Source organism: Neomonachus schauinslandi, chromosome 9 (assembly GCF_002201575.2).
Source record: "Neomonachus schauinslandi chromosome 9, ASM220157v2, whole genome shotgun sequence".
Classification (NCBI taxonomy): domain Eukaryota; kingdom Metazoa; phylum Chordata; class Mammalia; order Carnivora; family Phocidae; genus Neomonachus; species Neomonachus schauinslandi.
In genome coordinates this window covers 27936292-27962318 of record NC_058411.1, presented here as the reverse complement: position 1 = coordinate 27962318, position 26027 = coordinate 27936292, and the positions used below count along the sequence as shown (strand labels likewise).

Below are 26027 nucleotides of genomic sequence, written 5' to 3'. Positions count from 1 at the left end.
TTACCCTGATTTCCCTGATGTTGGACATTTAAGTCATTTTCCATTTTTTTACTATTCTAAAAAGCAATGAATACCTTTATGGAACTTTTTCAATTTTTCAGATTATTTCCTTAGGGTAAAACCCTCGACACAGAATTTATGGGGCAAATTATCTACATCTTTTTCAATTTTATTTTATTTATTTGAGAGAGAGTGCAAGAGAGCGAGAGAGAGAGCACGAGTGGTGGGGAGGGGCAGAGGGAGAGGGAAAAGCCAGACTCCCCGCTAAGCAGGGACCCTGCCATGGGGCTTAATCCCAGGACCCTGGGATCATGACCTGAGCCAAAGGCAGACACTTAACTGACTGAGCCACCCAGGTGCCCCATCTACATATTTTAAATTATCATGGTGTGCAAAATTCCTTTTTTCAAAATGGTAGTATCAGTTTGTACTTAACACTTGTTGTGAATGAGACTGTCTTACCTTACCTTTACCAGCACTGAATTTTTAAAATTCTGTGCTAATTTTTTTTTTTTTAAGATTTTATTTATTTATTTGACAGAGAGAGAGACAGCGAGAGAGGGAACACAAGCAGGGGGAGTGGGAGAGGGAGAAGCAGGCTTCCCGCTGAGCAGGGAGCCCGATGTGGGGCTCGAGCCCGGGACCCTGGGATCATGACCTGAGCCAAAGGCAGACGCTTAACGACTGAGCCACCCAGGCGCCCCGTGTGCTAATTTTTATAGGCGAAACAAAATGCCTTAATTTGCATTTGGTTAATTACTCTGTATAAATACAGGTGCTATAAGGTGAGCATGAAACATGGAGCTTTGCTTTCCATTAAAGATAAAATACCATTCCAGTGTTCACAAACTTTAAAATTATGCACAATTTAACCTTGCTTGTTGAACATTGGAGTGTGTGGAAGTGTTAACCCAAGTGATGAGCATCTGCAGTCTGACATTAGCAAGTTAGAAATGAAACTGTATAACTTATTAAAGCCATGTGATTTCTGGCCTGGACAGTTCGAGGTTTAGAGGAGATGCTTGCAGGGTTCTGTACTGAAGCAGGGCTCTTTTCTTTCAGAGCCTTTAGCACAGGAAAGCTGAACTAGGGATTTTGCAAGATGAGAAAAAAGTGGAAAAGATTGAAGACAAAGGTGTCTATGATGATGGGAGGTAGTGTAGTCATCAATACTCAGAAAACCAAAGAGCAAATGATATAAACCCGTGCTGCAAAGTATTCTCCTCCCCCTGTTTAAATATCCTCATGACAGTTACCTTTTCTGTATATACGTGTTTACATGCTAGTTTCTCTGCTTTATTGGACTTCCTTTGTGACTCTTTTCTTTTTAATATTTATTTATTTGAAAGAGAATGTGTATACAAGGGGGGAAAGGGGCAGAGAAGCGGACTACCCACTGGGCAGGGAGCCCGATGTGGGCCTCGATCCCAGGACCCTGGGATTATGACCTGAACCAAAGGCAGATGCTTAACTAACTGAGCCACCCAGGCGCCCCTCACTTTGTGACTCTTATCTGGATTATATGCTACTTTCATTCTTCACATTTTATGGGGAGTCTGTATCCTGTTTAGGGTCATATCCGCACCTGCACACCTTCAGGATGGGCCCATAAGTTCATACCAGTTTTAAAAGCTTGCTTTCTTGAGCTTCCTTTTTGTGATCTCCCTGGTACTTTTTGGTTCTTTTGGACGTCCCTGTTCCATTCCTCCAGCCAGAAAGCTGATTTATTTTACAAACGACAGGGACAAGAAGTGGTAGGACAGAGAGAGAAATAAAGCAAGTGCCATCTGCCCCACTTTCTGAGAACTAGAGCTCCTCCCCTCCGTCTGAATTTTAGGCTCCTGGTACCCTTAATACCACCCCCACAGGATTGTTTGATAGCTGGGTGTGAGAGAATGGTGAAAGGAAAAAGCCAAAAAGTGAGATTTTTGCATTCTCTTTTGGTGTTAGGAGACCTCTTTCCTGTTGCTTATCCAGAACTAGGCTTTTCCTAGAGCTCTCGCTATCTTGCTAATGCCCGTTCGGGGTTGCATTGAGTTCTGATGGAGGAGGGTAGTACTGGAGGAGAAAATGTAATAATCTCACTTCTAATTCCGCAGCCCACCTGACTCTGTCCACTTGTCAGTCCTCACCTCGCGGCTGCATGCATTCTATCCAGCTTTTACGGTTGCATTCGGCAGGGGAGACAGGGTAGATGTGCTTTCACTCCATGGCACCTCAAACCTGTCTTGACATATTTTGGCCAGTTTTGTGCATCTTTTAGTTACATCTCATTTTAGACAGTCTAAAAAGGGTTTATTTTCAGCCACATTTCCACATTTATTCATTCATGTTGTTTTGTTTTTTAATGTTAAGTTCAAGTCTTAGCAGGCACAGCCAATTCTATAGGAACAAGTTGTTTACTTTGATTCCTAGTCTAAACTAAAAGGAGCTTTTGAGTCAGATATTCAGAAACTTGCCAGGACCTGTTTGGAAATAAACCTGGAGGATTTGTTATGTCAGTGGTTGGTTGTGCAATGCCTGTGAGAAGCACAAGAAGCTAAAAGACCAAACAAACTTGAAGAAGGTAGAAACTGAAAAGGCAGTTAATTATTCATATCATGGTTAGAAATGAAACTGTATAACTTACTAAAGCCATGTGATTTCTGGCCTGGACAGTTCGAGGTTTAGAGGAGATGCTTGCAGGGTTCTGTACTGAAGCAGGGCTCTTTTCTTTCAGAGCCTTTAGCACAGGAAAGCTGAACTAGGGATTTTGCAAGATGAGAAAAAAGCCTGTTTTACCATCTGATGTTCTAGAAAAAGGGAAGTGCTATTTAGTTATCATCAGAAGAGGCTTTGAATTCAGGTAATAATTCAGAAAATCATAACATCAGTGACCAAAAACCATTATTACAGACAGAGGGCATTTAATATCTTTACAATATGAAGAGCACTTACAAATCATTCAGAAAATTATGAACATGAATGTTATAGAACATTAGAGCATGCAGCTCTTGATCTCAGGGTTGTAAGTTTGAGCCCCACGTTGGGTGTAGAGATTACTTTAAAAAAATAAAATCTTAAAAAAAAAAAAAAGAAAATTATGAACAGCCTAATAAATTTTTAAAAACCCAAGCCAGAGGAATTACAAAGGAAATATAGATGGCCAGGAGAGAGGCAGAGACAGAGAGATGTGTATATATGTTTCCTCAGTGGTAGAAACAGAAACATATTAAATTAACGTATTTCACCTATTGACTTGGTGAAGATTAATACAGTCTTTTTTTTGTGAAGTCACTAAGCCAATATATATCAATAGTCAGTAATTAGAAAAAGTCTGTACACTTTGATTCCATAATTTTGCTTTCATGAATGCAGAAAAATATTTGCATGCTAGGACTTTTATCCTAGCATAAATTATAATTGGAATAAAGTGGAAAACCATAAGTTCCATAAGAAATATGGAATAAGAAAAGGTTAAATAAATAAGAAAAAAAAGGCTAAATAAATAAGAAAAGGTGAAATTGTGGGTTCATCCATATATGTAAAATATTATAATTTACTCATTTAAAAACCATATTTTCAAAAAGTATTTGGTGGCATGAGAATGTGTCTGTAATAAAAAAATGTTTTGTTTTTTTTTTGTTTTTTTTTGTTTTTTTTTTTAAAGATTTTATTTATTTTTTAGAGAACGAGCGAGAGAGAAACAGCATGAGAGGGGAGAGGGTCAGAGGGAGAAGCAGGCTCCCCGCTGAGCCGGGAGCCCGATGTGGGACTCGATCCCAGGACCCTGGGATCATGACCTGAGCCGAAGGCAGACGCTTAACCATCTGAGCCACCCAGGCGCCCTAAAAAAATGTTTTAAAAAGCAGAATGCTAAACTATATTACTTGATTATAATGTTGTTAAAAGGCCTTTATACATGCAGACAGAAAACATGCCTGAAAAAACATGTTAATAATAACTTTGGTTGTCCCTGGTCAGTGGGAATCGTTTTCTTCCTTTAGTGTTTCTATATCTTCTCAGTGTTACACATACGTGTTATTTTTGTATTTAGAACAGTGCTTTCTTAAAATAAACACCATCCCCATGTTCCCTCACTGAGAAAAACAAGGTAAAGAGCATTTCTCAAGAAAGATGAGAATTTCTAGTATTCAGTATTTACTCTGGCTTTTTTTTTTAAGATTTTTATTTTTTTGACTGAGAGAGAGACAGCAAGAGAGGGAACACAAGCAGGGGGAGTGGGAGAGGGAGAAGCAGGCTTCCCATGGAGAAGGGAGCCCGATGCAGGGCTTGCATCGGCCTCCATCCCAGGACCCTGGGATCGTGACCTGAGCCAAAGACAGACGCTTAACAACTGAGCCACCCAGGCACCCCTTACTCTGGCATTTTAAGTCGGAGCTTAATACGGAATACCAGTGGACACCTTCCACTTTGTAAAGCTTTTCTGTTTTGTAATATTTTATATACTTTTTAGTTTTGTAACTTGGATTATCTCTGAAGCTGAGTCTTATGAGCATGATGGGGTGGGATGCCCGCGGGGAGGTTCCTTTCTGTTTAAGCTTTATTGGATTTTCTGCAGATAAAATAGAGTAAGGGCTCCCTTTAGAATATTTTGCTAAAGTTGAATATTTTGAGAGGGAAATGTACAGGTGTCTTTAATTTACTTTGATATATATTAAAAATAAAAAGGATGGAGAGATGTATAGAAATGCTACAAAGCAAGTACAGCAAAATGTGAATGGTAGCTGTAAAATTCTTTAAACTTTGCTGTGTGTTTGAAAAAAATTTTTGTTTAAAGATTTTATTTTTTTATTTGAGAGAACGAGAGAGCACGAGTGGGGAGGAGGGGCAGAGGAAGAGGGAGGCGCAGAACTCGATCCCAGAACCCTGAGATCATGACCTGAGCCAAAGGCAGACGTTTAACCAACTGAGCCACCCAGGTGCCCCTTGAACATTTTTATAATAAATTATTATTTATTTTTGTGGAAGAACACCAGAAATTAAGTTTGTTGTATTCATATAGTCAATTTAGAATATTCGAATGTCCAAAGAATACCAACTTCCATGTAAAGGCATTCTTTTAACCTTTTCCCAAATTGTACCATCTTATGAAGTTGTTTTAAAGAAAAAGAGGCAGCAAGAATTTTTAAGAAATCTTTTCTTTCAAAGGTATTAATAATTACAGATCACCTTGGGTGATCAGAACAAAACAAGAGAAGATTAACATATATTTTAATCATAACTAGATTTTGATAGCTTAGAGCCTGATTATTGGAACAACTGGATCTGGGAGGTGGGTGTGGGAGATTTTTTTTTTTTAATGAAGACAAAATAATATTCCAGTTAAGAGATGATGTTTAGGGGGTGCCTGGATGGCTCAGTCAGTTAAGCGTCTACCTTTGGTTCAGGTCATGATCCTGGGGTCCTGGGATCGAGCCCTGCATTGGGCTCCCCACTCAGTGGGGAGTTTGCTTCTCTCTCTCCCTCTGCCACTCCCCCTGCTTATGCTCTCTCTCTCTGTCAAAAGTAAAATAAATAAATAAAATCTTAAATAAATAAAATCTTAAAAAAAAGATATTTGGAATAGTAAACTTCATTGAAAGATTAAAGCATATAATGGGTGTATCCACCTCAAAATAATTTCAGTTTTGGAAATTACTTGACAGATTTTTGTGCTTCTCCATTCTGTTCTTAAAAACCCCAGGCTCCCTGAGTTGTATAGTATTTTCCCAAATACACCTATTACGTAAAATTACCATTTAAAATGTTCATCTTGTCTAACAGATTACAAAAGTCAAATCTGATTCTCTCATATTCATAAGCTATACATGAGTAATAGTGACTAATATTTACATAGTGTTGTATGAATTCTGCATAATAAGGATGGACTGACTTATAAGTGTTCCAAAGAATTTGTAGTATTACTACTTATTAATGAACCATGTAAAATAAACAGAAAGCATTACAATGCTTACTGAAACTTTAGATTCTGAATATTATTTTATCAAACGGCTGTGTAACTTAAGGCCTATTTTAAAATACACTTGTATATATACATAAGTCACTTAATGGACTATCTTAGTTTCTATTCAATTTATTTCTGTTTATTTCAGAAATACCACAAATTTTTCCATTGAAAATATTGCTTCTTTAAATGTTGACTGTTGGCTCTTTTGAGAATTTATTTTAGAATGCATTATTTTAAAAATTTCACATATTTCTAAAGGAACAAAGGTCTATATATGTCTTGCTGAATTTTCTATTTTCTATTCTGAGTAGTTCAGTACCAAAGAGTTCCAATATAAGTATGCACTGATCCTGAAGTCAGTTTGAGTTCTGCCATTTGAAAAGAATAACATATACAGAAATAATATATTATTTTTGAAGTAAGAAATTTGCCTTTCTTTAGGGTATGGGATCTGTTAATTATATTGAAATGCTTTCTTTTCTAGGTCATTCATGCCTGGCTTATTATTTCATCTCTGTTGTTGCTGTTTTTTTTCTCATTCATTTACTTGGGGTAAGTGGTAAAATATTTGTTCTGTTTTTCAGAAATTAACTCTGAGCTATATAACTGTCACTTAAAGCCATGTACTTTGTTGATGAAATACTCTTAAATTATGATTGTTTCCATATGTAGTTTGTACTTGGTATGTTTAAGACTAGTTAGTATTATAAAATATATTTTTTTTTCATGGCTGCACTAAATTTCATTTTATGAAAATAACATCATATGTCCTAGCTATAAAATTTATTGTGGATGTTTAATTTTTCTAATTTCAGATATTTTAAACTAGGGTTTCTTTCCATTGTGGCTTTTTTTTTTTTTTTTAAGATTTTATTCATTCATCTGAGAGAGAGCCTGTACACGTGAGGGGGTGGGGAGGGACAGAGGCAGAAGTAGACTTCCTGCCAAGCAGGGAGCTGGACATGGGACTTGATCCCAGGACCGGAATCATGACCTGAGCCAAAGGTAGAGGCTTAACCAGTTGAGCCACCCAGGCACTCCATCCATTGTGGCATTTTAAGTGATATGTGGCCTTTTTTTAGTTTTTGTATTTACTTTTACAGCTATGACCTATGATACTGGTTTCCCAGTTATATGAATGATACAGAGTTTTCTGTTAAAGTAAGCTCAACTTGAGAGAAAAAGTGAATTTAAAGAAAACTGTTAAATAGCACAGTTTGATATAAGATATGGGAAAAATATGAAGGTAGGATATGAATATCTAATTTGAGGGAACCATATTTCTAAACAATGTTTTGATGAAAATTACTGTACATAATTTTAGATCTCTGTTTAATTTTTTTCAGGGAAGTGTTTAAAACCTACAATGTTGCCATGGACTACATTACTGTTGCACTCCTAATCTGGAATTTTGGTGTGGTGGGAATGATTGCCATTCACTGGAAAGGGCCTCTGCGACTCCAGCAGGCATATCTCATTATGATCAGTGCCCTCATGGCCCTAGTATTTATCAAGTACCTTCCAGAATGGACAGCGTGGCTCATCTTGGCTGTGATTTCAGTATATGGTAAAACTCAAGACTGACATTTTGTTCATCACAGAAGTACCTCACTGGTGTGTTTCCCTTCCTTTTCCAGTTATCTTGACTTAGGAAAGTGATAACAGTTATACCTCATAGCTCTTCAATAAATAATTAGCTATAGTGTCTTTTTCAAACAAAGATTTCCATTTTTTTGAGGTTCAGTTCTTTAAAAATGTCTTACTGTCCCCCAGTTTAAGCCAGTGATGGATTAGTGGAAGGATGCATAGACTTCTGTTCAGAAGACTTAGATTTAAATCCTGTCTCCAACACCAACAGTCTTTGTGACGCTAAGAAAAAGCCTGACTCTTTGAGCTTCAGTTTCCTCATTTGGAAAATGGGCACGGTACTTCTCAGAGTTGTAAGAGTTCAGAACCTATGTTGAAAAGCACTAGCAGAGTGCTTCACACACATAAAATGCTCAATTAGTTTTTAAATCAAAATTAGGACACCTACTTTTTATAAGGCAACTTGGGTAGAATTATTCTTTTAAAAATAAAACTTACTTGGGCAGTGTGAGATTCAAATTCATTAACAACGAGTGTCACATGGGTTCCAAACAGTCACAGTGTATCCTTGCCATGAATGACAAAAGCAGCTGTATAGGTGTGTGCTCTCCGGCTGTCACCCTGCATGAAAGCCAGGAAGAGAGCCACTTTCAGAGGTCAGTATGTGGTCTCTATATAATAATTTTATCCCTATTCAAATGCTTATTAAAATGTCAGGTGACCTGTAGTAGGAATCCTCATCATCCCCACTTGATGAGGAAAAAGTCCATGGAAATAGAATGAAATTGGTTCTGTTCTCATATTTGAGCAAGCAGTCCTAGAACTATAGTCATGTACTCTCTGTGTCTTTCATAAAGACCTTAGGTGATACAGCACTTGATGGTTTGCAGAGTCCCCGTGTATACTCTGGCCCCCACCCAATGAGCAACTGGTAAATACTTTGCAGTCAGAGGTTTTACTAATATGTTCTTCTGTTCAGTGCCTTTTTCAACAGCTGCAGTTTGCCTTCGCCTTCAGAGGGACACACTGTATCGTTACCTGGCTGCTGGTGGAATTCTTCCACAGCCCTACCTTTGCATACAATTTTTGTTGACTAGATCTTAACCACATCCAGCTTTCTCCAGCAGCACAGATAGAACATCACATCGATGATATTATCCTCTGAAGAGATTCGTTTGACGTATTCATTGAAGACATACAAATAGTCACACAGGAGCTCAAAAAAAGGGGTGGGCATTTGCCTGTACATAGTACAAGGCTTTGCCACCCCAGTTGAATTCCTGAAAATTATTTAGTAAGGCTTCTATATCTCTGACACTGTCAAGAAATAGCAACAGAGCCTCCCTACACCCACAATGTTAAAACAAGCCCAGTATATTTTAGGGCTTTTTGGGATCTGGAGGCAGCATATTCCTCATTTACAAATTTTACTTAAGTCTGTTCATACTGTTACAAATTGGCCCATCTTGAATTGGGGCCCCCTACAATAAAGGGCTCTAGAATCTGTCCAGATTGTAAGAGGACAGTCACTTCTCTTAAAGTCCCCTCCAGAAAATCATTCACTGTAGAAGCTATAGCAACCTCTCACACCTGAAATCTCTGGACCACCCATGATGATCAGAAGTTGCCCATGGATTCTGGTTTGAGAAACTGCCCTCCTCAGTCCCATGCTGTACACCCTTAGAGAGGCAGTTGGAGAGTGCATACTGAGCTCTCCTGGAAACAGGTTCTCACAGGCCCCGAAGCCGTGAAGCTCCACATCCTTCTGTGGGTTATGGAGACAGCGTTCTACAAGCTCAGGCCAGCTACCAGGGCCCCCTTGCTAATGTTACCTACAGGATACAGCTAAGTCTGGGCCTTCTGGAGTATCACACCTATAAGAGAGGTGGCCTCTTCTGTCCTCAGTCCCTTGCTTGTTGACAAGGTGCTAGAGGAGCTCACCCCTCTCTTGGACCTGTGGCTACCTGGGGAACCAGTGAACAGCAGTGGGAGTTTGTACACCTTATGAACAGCATCAAAATTATATGTGATGAAGCTTACTGAAGAGCCCCTTCTTTTCATTACCTAATCCGGACATCCTTGATCGAAAAGTGGGATCCAGGGGTCAGCAAAATTAGATGAACTTTAGCCAGTCACCTTATCCTAGTCAACAGTTGGCTCCATCTGTGCATTTTTACAGACTCTTGGGCCATTGCCATGGTTTAGTCATCTGGCTCCACCAATGATAGCAACAACAATTACTTATCCAAGGTTTTTCTCTTTGAGGAAAATGACTACAAGAATCTCTGGCTTCACAGATACTCAAAATATGTATCAAGGTTACACATGTCTCTACATATTAAAGCCACAGTACAGGCCTCACCTTATCCATTGTGGACTTCCAGACATTGTTAATAGTGCCGATCTCACCTGTAAAGGTATACAATGCTGGGCTCTTGAACAAGAGTTTCAGTGGGACTTTCACCGTCCCTACCAGCCTCGGGCTACAGACCTCACAGAGCTCCATTGTGACATACTCAAGCAACTTAAAATTTAATTAAATGGAACATGGCATATTTCTATCATCAGTCACACATCAGAGGTGAATTTTAAAAGAGTCTGGTTCTATTTTTATATGTTCAAAAACAACAGAGTGCCAGTTCTGGAGGCAGCCATATCTGGTTCAAATCCAGGCTCCTCTCCTGTCATTTATTGGCTATGTGACTAGCACAATAATCAACCCTTAAGTCTTAGTTATTATGAAGATTAAATGAAAAAATACATATAACACACTTAGAACAGTATCAATAAATGTTAGCTGTTATTTTTTAAAATACATAATCCTGTAAAGTAATCAAGGCAGTAATTCCTGTTTTACTGCACCTAACAGACCTGAAGTTTAGAGAGGTGAAGTATTTGCCCAAGCTTAACACTGTTTGGTCTAGAATCTGAATCCCAAGTCTAGTATTCTTTCTACTACATTACACTATTTCTCCCATCAACACTCTTTCTTCCATATGATACAAATGATTATTTCTCCAGACCTTTGAGTTCCTTTAAGAGACTTGTATCCACTACTTAGAGTAGTGTTTCTCAAGTCCCTTTTTACAACGTCAGAAGATTTTTTAATTTGTCCCACAGGTTCTAAAATTTTTTAAACAAAATTCACTTTAATTGCTCTAAAAATAAGGGAGTTTAACATTTAACACTTCTATTAGGGGCAGCAGATAGTTATAGGACATGCAGCTTCAAACAGGTTGAAAATCTCCTTATTTCAGAGTGCAGCAAATCTCCCTTTTCTCATCCAAAACAAATCAAAGTGGAAGCAGTGAGAGCAGAGAATTCTTTGTGTGTGTTTTATTAGTGGTAGTCAATGCAGTATTCAAGGAGACATGACCACTTGCAGGTGTGAGGGGTTTTTTTTACTTAAATGCATCTGAATGATGGTGATGTCTACACAAGCTGTGAAGTCTTCCTTCACAAATTTAGCTACACCTGTTTTAATATTTTTAAATGTTTGAAATTTTCTGTACTTCTATAATCTGAATTTTTATGGCACAGAAAATGTCAGAAAAATTGTAGTTGATGGAAAGAGATTGTGGTAGAATCAAGAATATAGGCAAATTGCTTCTGTTCTGAGTTGCTGTTTTTGTGAAAAAATAACCCACTTTTCAGCACCACATGCTTTCTAAGACCTGACAGTGTGAAGTGCTTTTGACAGAAGTACAAAAGAAATACTAAAAGGTTTTCATGCAAAGATTTATTTTGTTTTGTTTGAATTTACTATCCTTTAATTCAAGTATCCCTAAGTAGTACATACACTATTTTTAAAAAGGAAAGGGAATGAGTCTCTGTTACACTGCTCTTCATATGTTGAAAAATTCAGTCATCCCCTCTATTAAATTCCTCTCATTGTAAAGCTTCTGTCTGTGGCTCGTAGATATGATTTGTTCAGAAATGGCTTGTCTTTGTTTCTGCTTATTGGAAATTGACAATAGCTCTAGAATAGTTCTGTCTTGTCATTATCTCTGCCTCTTTCCTTCAAACTGGGAAGACTTATTCCTGGAACTCTGTGATGATACACTGTAAACTAACCAAATAGGCAAATCCAAAGTGAAATTTACATTGATTATCTGTGTGGTTTTGTGTATTTTGTTTAGGTTGTTTTTCCCCCACCTGTTTACCTGCTGTTTATTTCATATTCATTATCTTCATGCGTAAACAGGACATTAACCCTTTTCCCTTGGTTAATTCCTCCCTAACACACCCATTTGTAAGTTTAGCCAATACATTTTTCCAGATTTTTTTTTTTCCTCTTTCTAGATTTAGTGGCTGTTTTGTGTCCAAAAGGCCCACTTCGTATGCTGGTTGAAACAGCTCAGGAGAGAAATGAAACTCTCTTTCCAGCTCTTATTTACTCCTGTAAGTATTTTGGAATGATGTGAAATTCGTACTCAGAATTTATAGGAACTCAAACACATGTAATTATGGTCATTATTACGATACTTTTTCTCATCTTAAATGCATAACATTAAGACAACTTCTACACATTCCTGTTTCCTTGCAAACTGTTGTCTTCCACCTGACACTGGTTCAAGAGAGTTTTCAGTAGGTGTAGAAATAGAAGAAATATTTAGAGGTGGGGAGCCATTACTCTCATTTAAAATCTTGTTAGTCTGGGATGCCTGGGTGTCTCAGTCGGTTGAGCACCTGCCTTCAGCTCAGGTCATGATCCCAGAGTCCTGGGATGGAGCCCCACATCAGGCTCCTTGCTCAGCAGGGAGCCTGCTTCTCCCTCTGCCTGCCGCTCCCCCTGCTTGTGCACGTGCTCACTCTCTCTGACAAATAAATAAAATATTTAAAAAAAATAAAATCTTGGGGCGCCTGGGTGGCTCAGTTGGTTAAGCGACTGCCTTCGGCTCAGGTTATGATCCTGGAGTCCCTGGATCGAGTCCCGCATCGGGCTCCCTGCTCAGCAAGGAGCCTGCTTCTCCTTCTGACCCTCTCCCCTCTCATGTGCTCTCTCTCAAATAAATAAATAAATAAATAAAATCTTAAAAAATAAATAAAATCTTACTAGAGTTATCGAGCACTTTTTTTTTTTTTTAAGATTTTTATTTATTTCCGAGAAAGAGAGAACACAAGTAGGGGGAGCAGGAGAGGGAGAAGCAGGCTTCCCGCTGAGCAGGGAGCCTGATGGGGGGCTCGAACCCAGGACCCTGGGGTCATGACCTGAGCCGAAGGCAGACGCTTAACCAACTGAGCCACCCAGGTGCCCAAGAGTTATCGAGCACTTACTACAGAGGAATCTTGCCCTAGCTTACTGAAAAAATTGTACTGTTCCTTCACAATGTGCCCCTTTTTTATTATTTTGGGATCCCATTCTTCCTAATCATTCAGTACATGTGCATTTGGGCATTGACCTGCTGCCACAGAACACTGTGGGAGACATAAAGATGTTTAAGATACTTTGCCTTACTCAGAGCTCCTTTGCTTATAGTTTAGAGGTGAGATAAGACAAATGTATAAATAAGCAACATTCGGCATTGTTACCAGATTCAGAGGAGGCACAATTGAAGTGTAAAGAGAGTTCAGAAGAAGGGAAACCTGGCTGGGGAATCAAGGAAGGCTTTGTGGCTGAGATAGCATTTGGATTGAACCTTTTAAGGATGGTGGGCTTTCGGCAAACACAGATGGGAGAGTTGATTCCATAAGTGGGCTTGTCAAAGAATGGCTTTGAGACGTAAGTGTGGAGTATCTTTATCAAATTTCAGGTGTTTAGATTGACTAGAACATGGAGTAAAAATGGGAGAGAGTTCAAGGGGGAAGAGTTTGGAAAGGCAGATTAGGGCAAGATCAGGGATAGCTTTGAGTGGCTGGTTTAGATATCTGTATGCTATTCAGTGATCACTGGGAAATCAAAGGTTCCTGAGCACAAGAGTAATGTGACCAGAGCTGTGGCCCCATAGGCTTGCAGCATTGTGCAAGCTGAATTGTGGGTGGTGAGAACCGAGGTGATGGCTGATAACGAAGCAGATACGGTCACAATCTAGGTGAGAAATAATGAGGGTCTGAACTGTGGTATTGTTAATGGCAGATCCAGGAAGAGGACTGATTGACGAGAGGTTTTAGAGGTAGAATCAGTAGTTCTTAGCAACTGATGAGACAAGTTTTAAGCCTGGAGGAAAGGTGATGAAGAAGAGGTGTTTTTCTTGTTTGAGGAACGTTTAGTTTGTCTGTAGCCCATAGCTTACTTAGTTGGTGGGACCTGTGAACCAGGTAGAAATTCCCAGCATAAGTTTAGAAGTGAAGTACTAGTGCTTGGGGAATGGTTGATTAGAGGTGCGGAATTGAAAGCGTAGCAGAGGTGGTTGAGACTTCGGAAGTGGATGAGTGGTTCAACAAAAGTGGATGAGAAGAGGATGTCAAGGAGAGAACTTTGTCAACTCCTGTGTTTAGAGAATGAGAAAATGAAGAGAAACAACAGTAAAGGGAAGAGAAGAAAATTGGGATAGTCAGGATTTTTCACTTAACAGTATCAGGACATGTTTTCCATGTCAGCATGGGAAGTGGCTGCATAGTATTCTCTATATAGATACTCAGAGAAGGGTGTCCTGGTTGATAGACCTTTAGATCATTTCCATTTCTTTTCTGTCACAAAGAGTGCTTGTAGAGATCATCCATCTTTGTGAAATTTTTTGTATGATACAATTTTAAAAATGGAATTGCTAAGTCAAAGCGTGTATGCTTTTAAATTTTGATGGATCCAAATTGCCTCCTAAAAAGGCTATACCCGTTTATATTTCCTTTAGTAGTGTGAGGTACCAGTTTCCTTATACCTTCATTATTACGTCTGTGTGAAACTAAGAGGCAAAAAATAACCTCTTGTTTTATTTTGATCTTGGCTTATTAACTAATAACTATTAGTGATTATTTGGACTTTTTTTTCATGTTTTTCTTAGCTATATACTTACATTTCTTGTTTTGTGACTGGGTATAATATTCTTTTCCATATTTTCAAAATTTTCAATTGCACAAGTAATACATTAATATATTATGCTGGAAAAAATTAAATATTGTAGATAAAGCTGAATTTCACTATAACTGGCATCCCTAGGAGTGCCTGGGTGGCTCAGTCGTTAAGCGTCTGCCTTTGGCTCAGGTCATGATCTCAGGGTCCTGGGATCGAGCCCCACATCGGGCTCCCTGCTCAGCGGGAGTCTGCTTCTCCCTCTCCCTCTCCCACTCCCCCTGCTGTGTTGCCTCTCTCGCTGTGTCTCTCTCTTTGTTAAATAAAATAAAACAAAACAAAAAAAAACTGTCATCCCTAATCTTAATACCTTACCAAGCAGTTACCCCTGTTACCAGTTTGATATATCCTTGTAGACTTTTTTTTTTTTGGCCCATTTTTCTATTGGGTTATTGGAAAAACAGAGTTTCCAGAAGGAAGGAACATCAAATGCTCTAAAAGAAGCCAAAGATGAGGACTAAGTAAACCATATAGAATTTGATGCCTTGGGACATCTTCAGTGACATTTAAGAGAACAATTTCAGTAGAGTGGTAGGGCCAGAAGCAGTGCTCCAAAGGGAGGGCAGTGTGTCCGTGTTTTGCTGTTGCTGGCGGTAGAAGTTACGGTGTGGCCAGAGAATGGGTGGTGAGGGAGGAGAGGTACAGTAAACATCACCTACTACAGAGATTCCTGTCCACAGGCAGAGCAATGGTGACCTGAGGGGACAGCAGGCCTGAGGAAAGGTGTTTCCAGGAGATAGAAGATGTAATTATGTTTCTAAGGTTGAGGGGAAGGAGCCAAGTGGAGAAAGCCTTTGAAGAGACCAGCCAGAAGGAATGATTAATGGAGCAAGGTTATCAACAAAGCAGGTAGAAATTGCTCTGAGAGTTCAGGAAGAGGAATTAGAAGAGAACAGGGAAAGACTTGGAAGGAAGGAAAAGGAAGAGAGAAAAGCCAGAAGGTAGTGAGACATAGTGAAAGAGAGGTAAAGTTGGGAGCACGTTGTAGTTGACCTTCATCTTTCTTGTGAACTCAGTGTGATATCATTTGGGGGAAGTGGAGAGATGAGGACTGTGCTTGTATGTGGAGAAGTCTGGTCAAATGTTAGAAAACTCATTGTCTGGAATGCGAGGATCTTTGTTTTGCTCTTTTTCCAATATAAATTTATTATCGTGTGCTTCCTGTGTTTTTTGGCAGAAAAGAGCAGGTGAAGTTTTGAACATCAACATTTCCCTCTTAATCAACATTTGGGTGTGAGCTTCTTATGTGTTATTCCTGGAAATTAAAATCGACTATGTATTTTATATTTGTGCATACAGAATGTCCTGCCAAATGTTGATAGTGAATGCTGGGTGGAAGTAACTTAAGTATCCAAAGGGAACACTTTCAAATAATTATGGTACATTCATACAATAGATAATTATACAGCCATTAGAAAGAATGAGGTAGCTCTGTATATGTCCAATTGTTTTTTTAATGTTAAAGATTATATACTAAATACAGAAAGCAAGATTTAGGGATGACTAGGTGGCTCAGTTGGTTAAGCATCTGCCTTTGGCTTAGGTCGTGATCTCACGGTCCTGGGATCAAGCCCTGTGTCGGGTTTCCTGCTCATTGGGGAGTCTGCTTCTCCCTCTCCCTCTGCCCCTCCCCACCTCTGCTTGTGTGCTCTCTCTCTCTCAAATAAATGAATAAAATCTTTTAAAAAAGCAGAAGAAAGCAAGATTTAAGCAATAATGCAATATCCTATGGGAAGAAGGGAGCTATATTTGGATTTGGATGTATGTGTATATACAATCCCGATGGTACATTTAAAAAACTGACAAAAGGCTAATAGTGTTTACCCCTGGGAAGTGGGATTTAAAGACAGAGGTAACTTTTATATTTTTCTTTATACCTTTTTCCACTTGTAGAGTTTTAATTGTACTTTGTGTTTTTTATTTTTTTATTTATTTTTTAAAGTTTAATTTATTTGAGCGCGAGAAAGAGAATGAGTGGGGGGCAGAGGGAGAGGGAGAAGCAGGCTCCCTGTTTATATGTATTTTTGTATTATTGTTGGTGTATTTTCGGTATAAATTCCCAGAAGTGGTATTCCTGGGTCAAAGAGTTAGTGCACAGGTAGTTTTTTGTTAATCAGTATAGTTGACATACAGTCTTACAGTAGTTTCACACATACAGCATAGTGATTTGTTATTTACATATGTTATGAAATGTGTACCATGGTAAGCATAGTTACCATCTGTTACCTTACAAAGTTATTATAATATTATTGACTATATTCCTTCCCTTGCTGTACTTTACATCCATGACTTATTTTACAACTGGAAGTTTGTAGCTCTTAATCCCCTTCACCTATTTTGCCCATCCCCCCTCCACTCTGGCAACCACGTTTCTTCTCTGTATTTATGAGTTTGCTTCTGTTTTGTCTTATTTATTCATTTGTTTTAGCATAATAGCATAAACATCTAGGTCCATCCATGTTGCAAATGGCAAGATTTCATTTTTTTTTTAAGATTTTACTTATTTTATTTATTTATTTTTTTTAAAGATTTTATTTATTTATTTATTGGAGAGTGAGCGAGAGAGAAACAGCATGAGAGAGGAGAGGGTCAGAGGGAGAAGCAGGCTCCCTGCTGAGCCGGGAACCCGATGTGGGACTCGATCCCAGGACTCTGGGATCATGACCTGAGCAGAAGGCAGTCGCTTAACCAACTGAGCCACCCAGGCGCCCAAGATTTTACTTATTTTAGAGCTAGAAAGAGAATGAGCTAGCAGCGGGAGGGGGTGGGGTGGGGTGGGGTGGGAGGGAGGGACAAGCAGACTGCGCTGAGTGCGGAGCCCAACGTGGGGCTGGATCCCACAACCCCGAGATCATACCCTGAGCCGAAATCAAGAGTTGGATGCTTAACAGACTGAGCCACCCAGGTGCCCCAACTTCATTCTTTTTTATGGCTGAGTAATGGCATGTGTAGTTTTGTTAGATGTTACCAAATTCCCCTTCAATAAGGGGCTATATAGGGGCTATTCCATTTTTCATCCCACCTGCAGTATATGAGAAGCACCATTTTAATGTATGCATGTTGTCCTTTAAAATGTGACAGAGATGTATGTGTTATATATTTAGATCTATATGGATTATATATGTATTTTTGTGGAAGGGACATAGAATAGGCCAGTTGACTATCCCCTTTATGTTTATTGCTTTTAACCTTTTTTTATTCCTTGTATATCACAGTTTAGCATTATTGAATATCCCAGAGGTCAGGCATCCTTAGAATCATAATGATTATGTGATACTTTAGAGAGTCCCAGTTTGTTCTCTAATTTAGTTCCAATAAGTAATTTTCATCAGTGTTTTTCATCAGTGATTTCACATTATTTTAGGATATTCAACTAGTCCAGCTGTTTTTTTCAGTAGGGTCTTGCTGGCCTGAACAGTTTTCCCTATGGTTACTTTTCAGGGACTGGAAATGATGAAATTTATGGTTTTACAATAGCAGCTGTAGTTTAAAAGCTAGAGTAAATGCTCAGTTTTAGAATTTTTTCTTTAGGGGCGCCTAGGTGGCTCAGTTAAGCGTCTCCCTTCCGCTCCGGTCGTGATCCCAGGGTCCTGGGATTGAGCCCCGCATCGGGCTCCCTGCTTGGTGGGGAGCCTGCTTCTCCCTCTCCCGCTCCCCCTGCTTGTGTTCCTCTCTGACTATGTCTCTGTCAAATAAATAAATAAAACGTATAAAAAAAAAAAAGAATTTTTTCTTTAATCTGCCAAAATCAAAGAAAGTCTTTTGTGGTTTTAAATATGCATTTACTTCTGATTGTTAAGGATTCTTAAGGCAACATTAAGAAGATTGGTGATTTCTGTAGAAAGATAATGGCCTGTTCTCTATTCATGTACTTTCTGTGTTTCAAGTTCTTACCTGGATTTTTGTCTTTCTCAATAGCAACAATGGTGTGGCTGGTGAATATGGCAGAAGGAGATCCAGAAGCCCAAAGGAAGGTATCCAAAAACTCCAATTATAATGCACAAAGTAGGTGTCTTTTATTTGGTAATTTCCTGGTTTTTCCGGGTCATTGTCCTGTTATATTGGCTAACAGTGAGCTATGAAGCAGTGATTTTAACCTCTGTCTTTGGTCATGGACTCCTGAGAATCTCCTGGAAGCTGTGGTAATAGCCAGTAAATACAGATAAATATTTAAGAAATTCAGGTGCTCTAAACCCAACCATACAGCCAAGAGACCTAAGTAAAGAATTTCTGCCATTAAATACCATTAATACAAGTATGGAAAGGTTCAAGTTGAGGCTGTGATTTAAAAAATAAAAAATAATCTTGCTCTCCAAACGTGTAAAAATGAGAGCCTCTTGTCTGATATGGCCAGCGTAACTTAAATATAATTTGACTTGAGATGCGATCATGTTTATGCCAAGAAGATAAAATATTCCAGGTGGACATGACTTTCTGGAGGAGGATAAAACTGATGATCCAGGCTGGGAGATTGAAAGCCCTCTTGTGGATACACAGAAGATGTTAAGGCGAACAAGTTAGGAGTTGTTAGAATTGGAATAATGGCACACTAAAAATAGTCAAAAGAAAGGAAACTTTATTTTTTAAAAGATTTTATTTATTTATTTGACAGAGAGAGACACAGCGAGAGAGGGAACACAAGCATGGGGAGTAGGAGAGGGAGAAGCAGGCTTCCTGCTGAGCGGGGAGCCCGATGTGGGGCTTGATCCCAGGACCCTGGGACCATGACCCGAGCCGAAGGCAGACGCTTAAGGACTGAGCCACCCAGGTGCCCCAAGAAGAAAGGAAACTTTAAAAGAAAACAAAGAGCTAACCTTAGAGGAAGCTGAGAAATAGGCAAAGATTGGTGAGAGAAGAAAAAAGGGCCTTAATTGGGTTACTGTCTATCGGGAAAAGGAAAGTTTAGGTTTAAAGAGCCATGAAATCTGGTGAGTTAGAATTTGGGGTAACAGCAAAGAGCACACTTTTAACTGGAAATTCTGCAGTGAGCAAGGCAGCAGAACCAGTAGGAGACCTGGTGGAGAAGAAGGAAATATATTGGAAACAATTGCTATAAGTCTGGCTATTGTGTTGATCTGTGTTAAGCTAAAGACAATTAAAAGATGAGTTGTCTATGAGTATATATATATGAGTCTGGTGAAAAAGATTTTATTCTTTTGACAAATATTTTTAAAATTTTTATTTATTCATTTGAGACAGAGATACAGAGAGAGAGAAAAAAAACCATGAGCAGGAGGGAAGGCAGAGGGAGAGGGAGAAGCAGACTCTCCAATGAGTAGGGAGCCCAACGTGGGGCTTGATCCCAGGACCTGGAGATCCATGAACTGAGCCGAAAGCAGATGCTTAACCGTCTGAGCCACCCAGGCGCCCCTTGACAAATACTGATTGAGCGCCTAACTGTGCGCCTGGTATTTTACTAGGCACTGGGAATGTAGCACTGAACAAGATATCCTGTCCCTTTGGAGCTTATAACCTATTTGGATAGACACAAATGTTCAATAAATAATTCCATAAATAATTCATACAGTTGTGATAAGCACTACAAAGGAGAAGTATGGTTGCTATGAAAGTTTATAGTAGAGGAATATCATTTATTCTGGAAAGTCAGGAAGGCTTCCCTGAGAAAGTGATAATAGGTGACAACCAGCTGACAAGTAGAACTTTCCAGAAGAGGAAACAACGGGAAAGAGCCTTGAAATTAGAAGGAGCTAGGTGAACTTACAGAGTTCCTCAGTGGGAGTGCTGTGATATTTTGGGTGGGCAGTTCTTCATTGTGTGGGGCTTCCCCTCGTTGCAGGTTTTTTAGCACATCTGGCCCCTCACTCACTAAATGCTAATAGTGGCTTCGAGGTATTGCAGTAGGCAGAAAGCCCTCCATCCTAAATATTTCCAAAACCCCCTGGAAGGGAGGTGCTACCCACTAGCTAAAAAACTCTGTGTTAAAAGACCTAGAAGTTAGATTGGAACAGAAAGACACAGGGTTCCAAAAGGGGTGGCTTGAAAGGTTCACAGGTAGGAGTGAGGAGGTATGGGTCAGAGCAGGGACTGCTGTTTTTATTTATAAATCTTAGGCTTATATGATTTTGTAAACTCCAAACCATGGAAGATTCAGGATTTGTTGAGGACTTGGTTAAGAAAAAGAATACAAGTTACAAATACAGAATTGCTGTGGCCTCCCTGAAGAATTCCATGTAAGTGAGAGGCCTGAAGTGTATCTTCATGGTAAATCCACCTCTGTGAACATGTTTTACTTTTATTAAATATAACAAGGAGAAAAAAAGTTATCAACTTCACTTACGTATTCTAATTATCTTTGATGTATGGACGTTTCTCAAGACTATCATGTTGTGCTCACAATTTTCAGTCTGATTGATAGTCATTATAACAAAATGACTGACCCATAAAAAAATTCACCCCCCCTTTCCTACCCCACCCCACAATAATGGTCTACTTTTTATCTTAGTCACTAAAGCCACAGGTGAGTGTCATCAGTTAGGCTTTCAGCTGCCGAGATCAGAAAACCCAACTCAGTTGCTTTAAACAAAGAAGATTATGTTCTCTCATGTGACCAGAAGTCCTGAGGTGCAGGCATTTGTAGAGTTGGTCAGTTTTATGATCCATTGATGTCATCAAGGGCCCAGGTTCTTTCCATCTTCCTGTTCTCTCATTCTTAGATATGGGTTTGGTCCTCAGCCCGCTGCTTCTCGTGGTCAGAAGATGACAACTGTAGTCCCAGGCATTATATCCAGATGAGACATCATCCAGGGTTAGAAAGGGGCTGTTTGTTTCGTCCTTGAGTCTCAAAGAGTGAGAAAAATTTCCCCCAAATTCAGAGCAGACTTTGCCTCACCACACATTGGCTAGTATCAGCCCCACCCTTAGAGCTTTCATTGGGAAGAGGAATGAGATTACCATGCTTGGCTCGGCTTGATCATGATTTACCGCCAGTGTCACATGCATGAGAGGTGGCAGCCCAAACAAATCAGGACTCTGCCCTCAGGAAACAAGGAGGGAAATAGTTATTAGTCAAGCTAAACTTCAGGCATTTTTACAGCTTATTTGTGGTTTAAGAGCCAACTAACTTAGTTACGTGACAGTTGGGTAGTTACCGTTTCCATGTAGTTTTCTTAAAGGTATTAAGAAATTGTAATTTCCACTTTCTCTTGAAGGCACCGAAAGTGAGACCCAAGACCCTGTGACAGAGAGCGATGATGGTGGCTTCAGTGAAGAGTGGGAAGCCCAGAGGGACAGTCGACTAGGGCCTCATCATTCTACGACTGAGACACGAGCTGCTGTGCAGGAACTTTCCAGCAACGTCCTTGCCAGTGAGGATCCAGAAGAAAGTACGTGCATTTCTCTGTGTTCAGCAGTCATAGGTTCCTTTATGTGCTGCATTACCAAACTCTTCAAAAATAAAATGGGGCGCCTGGGTGGCTCAGTTGGTTAAGCGACTGCCTTCGGCTCAGGTCATGATCCTGGAGTCCCGGGATCGAGTCCCGCATCGGGCTCCCTGCTCGGCAGGGAGTCTGCTTCTCCCTCTGACCCTCCCGACCCTCCCCCCTCTCATGCTCTCTCTCTCTCAAATAAATAAATAAAATCTTTAAAAAAAAAAAAATGAATGGAGAGTGTTACGGTCTAATTCTGAATAACAGAGTGTAGCTTTTAGTGGGACCTACTAATAGTTGTTGCTTTTCTCATAGTTCAGTTTGTTAATGGGCCAGATTCTGCCCCTCACATTTTTGGAAATGGCCCTTTATAGCCTGAATTTTGGCATTTGTTTTATAAGGTAAAAGATATTTTTCAGAATTATTATTGCAGTAAGACTTCATGACTGCAGTATTTGTGTACAAAAATTTCTTTAATGTATTTCCTCTTTGCTGTGCAGAGACCTGTGGATTTGAATGTTTCAGCCTTTTACATATTATTCCCTTTGCTGGCAAGCACTGTATTTTATGAATTTTAAAGAAAATCAGAGGGATTTAGGTTATGGGGAGAAATGCAAGCGTTTATTCAATGTCTAAGATATGTTGGCATTTAGATTTCGGTTAGCACTTGGGGCTTCTTGGGAACATTATCAGCCAGTAGAGCCCCTTGGTTAGGGCTCAGTGATCTCTTCAGTTAGTCTTAAAGGTGTGATTTGTTAAGAGATTAACACATTTTCCAACTAAATTATTTTTGGTGTTTTGTTTTTTTTCCTCACAAAAGTGAAGCCCTGGAATAAGACATTATATTGAAAATATTAAGTAGTTTTAAAGAAACAAACACCTAGATTTCTTAGCTTCTTTATTTACTGATTACTAATTATTATGATCTTGACATTATCCTTCAGCTTGAGCAGAACACTTCTTACAGCTCAGCCTTACTCTTTTAACTGGGTCAGAACCTGGGCATATCCTTGACTTTGGTGCTTGGCTGAGTTTTCCAGATGTTAGAGCCAGCCACAGCCTGTGACTTTCACACTCCAGGGAAACTAGACATAGTTGCCTCATCTGACAGCCGGGCTTGAGCTTGTCTTTGCTGATACATTCTCTGCCTGCAAAGTTACCACCGTAATTAGGTTGCCTCTTCTGTTCCTCTCTTTTCTCAAGGGTGCCTGCAGCCAAAAGAAAGAAGTAATATAGCTGTTGAGCATAGCGGCAGCATGACTATTTCTTGACTGCCTTTGTGATTGAGTGCTCTCTCCTTTTTTTTTTAATTATGTTCAGTTAGCCACTGTATAGTACATCTGTAGTTTTTGATGCAGTGTTCAACAATTCATCAGTTATGTATAACACCCAGTGCTCATCACAGCACATGCCCTCCTCAATACCCATCACCCTGTTACCCCCTCCCCCCACCCCCCTCCCCTCTGAAACTCAGATTGTTTCCCAGGGTCCATAGTCTCTCAGGGTTTGTCTCCCTCTCTGATTTCTCCCCCTTCAGATTTCCCTCCCTTCCCCTATGGTCCTCCATGCTATTGCTTATGTTCCACATATGAGTGAAACCATATGATAATTGTCTTTTTCTGCTTGACTTACTTCACTCCTGATCATCTCATGTGCTCTTGAGTATCTCTATGTTTGTGTGTGTGTGTTGTTGTTGTTTTGTTTTTGAAGGAAAACCCAGGTATTGCCCCTCCTAATGTCAGAATAATAATTTCTTTTTCTGGGACCAATATAAACTAATAATTGACATTCTTTCATCATCTTAGCATCCAGTGACATAACCATCTTGGATTGCATTATTATTATTATTATTATTATTATTATTATTATTATTATTATTAAAGTATGCTCTACACCCAGTGTGGGGCTCGAACTCACAGTCCCAAGATCAAGAGTCACATGCTCCACCAACTGAGTCAGGTACCCCTTAGGCAGTTTTTAATATGTTTACATTTATAAAAATGATAATAGGAAATATTTTTTTGTTATGTTAAGCTAGGCATATATTACACTGCTAGAAGTTGTTCAATCTTACAATTAAAGTAAATATTCACCATCATTTATTGTCTTTACCATGTTTTATGTTTGGTAGGCAAGCAAATGCTCCTTTTAATATTAAAGGAACAACATATTACTTGAAATTATTTTTCAGAGTTGGTAAAAACAAAACAATACGATAGAAGGCCTAGACTACCATTAGCAAATAGCAGTAAAATATCTAGCAGCCAATCTGAGCATTAACACTTGCCAGTAGAATACTGTTCATTCATTTTGACTAACTTAAGCAATTTCCATTGCTGTGGTTTTAGTTATTTGGCTATGGCACATTTTGATTGAATAAATCAAAAGGAGCTATTTAAAGAAAAATTCCTTAGCAATATGATATTTCTTAGGTTTTTATTCTGATTCAGTTTCTTCTGATTATAGGTGAATAAAACTTGACATTTCAGTAAATGCCTGAAGAGAAAATTTGATGGTTACTTGTTTCCTTACTCTAATTTTGCTAATAAATATATCTACACTTTTCTCTCCATTAAAATGAATTCTGTGAAGTATAACTATAGCATTTGCTATTAAGCATAAGCCTATTTTTAAATTTTTAAATATTTATTTAAGTAATCTCTACACCCAGTGTGGGACTTGAACTCATGACCCCGAGATCAAGAGTTGCACACTCTTCCAACTGAGCCAGCCAGGCACCCCTAAACATAAGCCTTTAAATGAAAAAGTGAGGCCATGATTTTAAGCTTGATTTAATACATTATTTTTGTTTACTTTTTTTTTTTTTTTTTTTAAGATTTTACCCATTTATTTGACAGAGTGCACAAGCAGGGAGAATGGCAGGGAGAGGGAGAAGCAGGCTCCCCGCATGCAGAGAGCCCGATGTGGGACTCTGTCCCAAGACCCTGAGATCATGACCTGAGCTGAAGGCAGACGCTCAACTGACGAAGCCACCCAGGCGCCCCATTTTTGTTTACTTTTTTTTTTTAAGATTTTATTTATATATTTGACAGAGACAGCGAGAGAGGCATCACAAACAGGGGGAGTGGGAGAGGGAGAAGCAGGTTCCTCCCTGAGCAGGGAGTCTGATGCAAGGCTCGATCCCAGGAGCCTGGGATCACAACCCGAGCTGAAGGCAGACGCTGAACGACTGAGCCACCCAGGCGCCCCTTTTGTTTACTTTTTGATAGCTTTTTAGTATATTCCCAGAATTGTTCAGCCATCACCACAGTTAACTTTAGAATAGTATCATTACCTCGAAAAGAACCCACACTCCTTAGCTGTCCAGCTCTCCAATCCCTCCCATCCCCCCATTTAAAGTATGTAATGCAATGATTTTTATTATATTCGCAGAACTGTGCAACCATCCCCACAAGTGAATTTTAGAACATTTTCATCACGTCAAAAAGAAACCCCAAACTCATTAGCCCCCATGTCCCCCTGCCAACACCAACAAATATACTATTTTAATAGATTTGCCTATCCTGGACATTTCATATAAATGGAATCCTACAATATATGGTCCTTTGTACTGGTTTCTTTCACTTAGGTTTGTACTGGTTTCTTTCAAAGTTCATCTCTGTTGTAGTATGTGTCTGTACTTCCATTTCTTTTTATAGCCAAATAATATTGCATTTTATGTATATCCCACATTTATTACCCATTCATCAATTAACAGACATCTAGGCTGTTTTCATTTTGGGCTGTTATGCACAATGTTGCTATCAGTACTCATGTACAAGTTTTTGTGTGGACATGTTTTTATTTCTCTTGGGTATATACCCAGGAATGGAATTGCTGGGTCATATGGTAACTCTGTTTAACCTTTTCAGGAACTGCCAGACTGTTTTCCAAAGCAGCCATCCTTCCCACCAGCAGTGTGTGAATGCTCCAATTTTTTCACATCCTCACCAACACTTATTATCTGTCTTTTTCATTATAATCATTCTAGTGGGTATAAAGTGATATCTTCTTATGGTTTTCATTTGCATTTCCCTAATGGCTGCTGATGTTGAGTATTTTTTGTGTGTGCTTATTGGCCATTTTTATATTTTCT

At 39.3% G+C, this 26027-nt stretch overlaps 1 protein-coding gene across 2 annotated transcripts in view; it reads left to right on the top strand.

Annotated features, from left to right (window-relative positions):
• PSEN1 (presenilin 1) overlaps positions 1-26027 on the top strand; it is a 70675-nt gene that overhangs the window by 37518 nt on the left and 7130 nt on the right. For both annotated transcript variants that reach the window (XM_021679769.1, XM_021679766.1), the window contains exons 6-10: positions 6435-6502; positions 7297-7517; positions 11840-11938; positions 18465-18551; positions 21716-21889. In XM_021679769.1, the coding sequence (XP_021535444.1) occupies positions 6435-6502; positions 7297-7517; positions 11840-11938; positions 18465-18551; positions 21716-21889 (649 nt within the window). The remainder of the gene's footprint in view (positions 1-6434; positions 6503-7296; positions 7518-11839; positions 11939-18464; positions 18552-21715; positions 21890-26027) is intronic.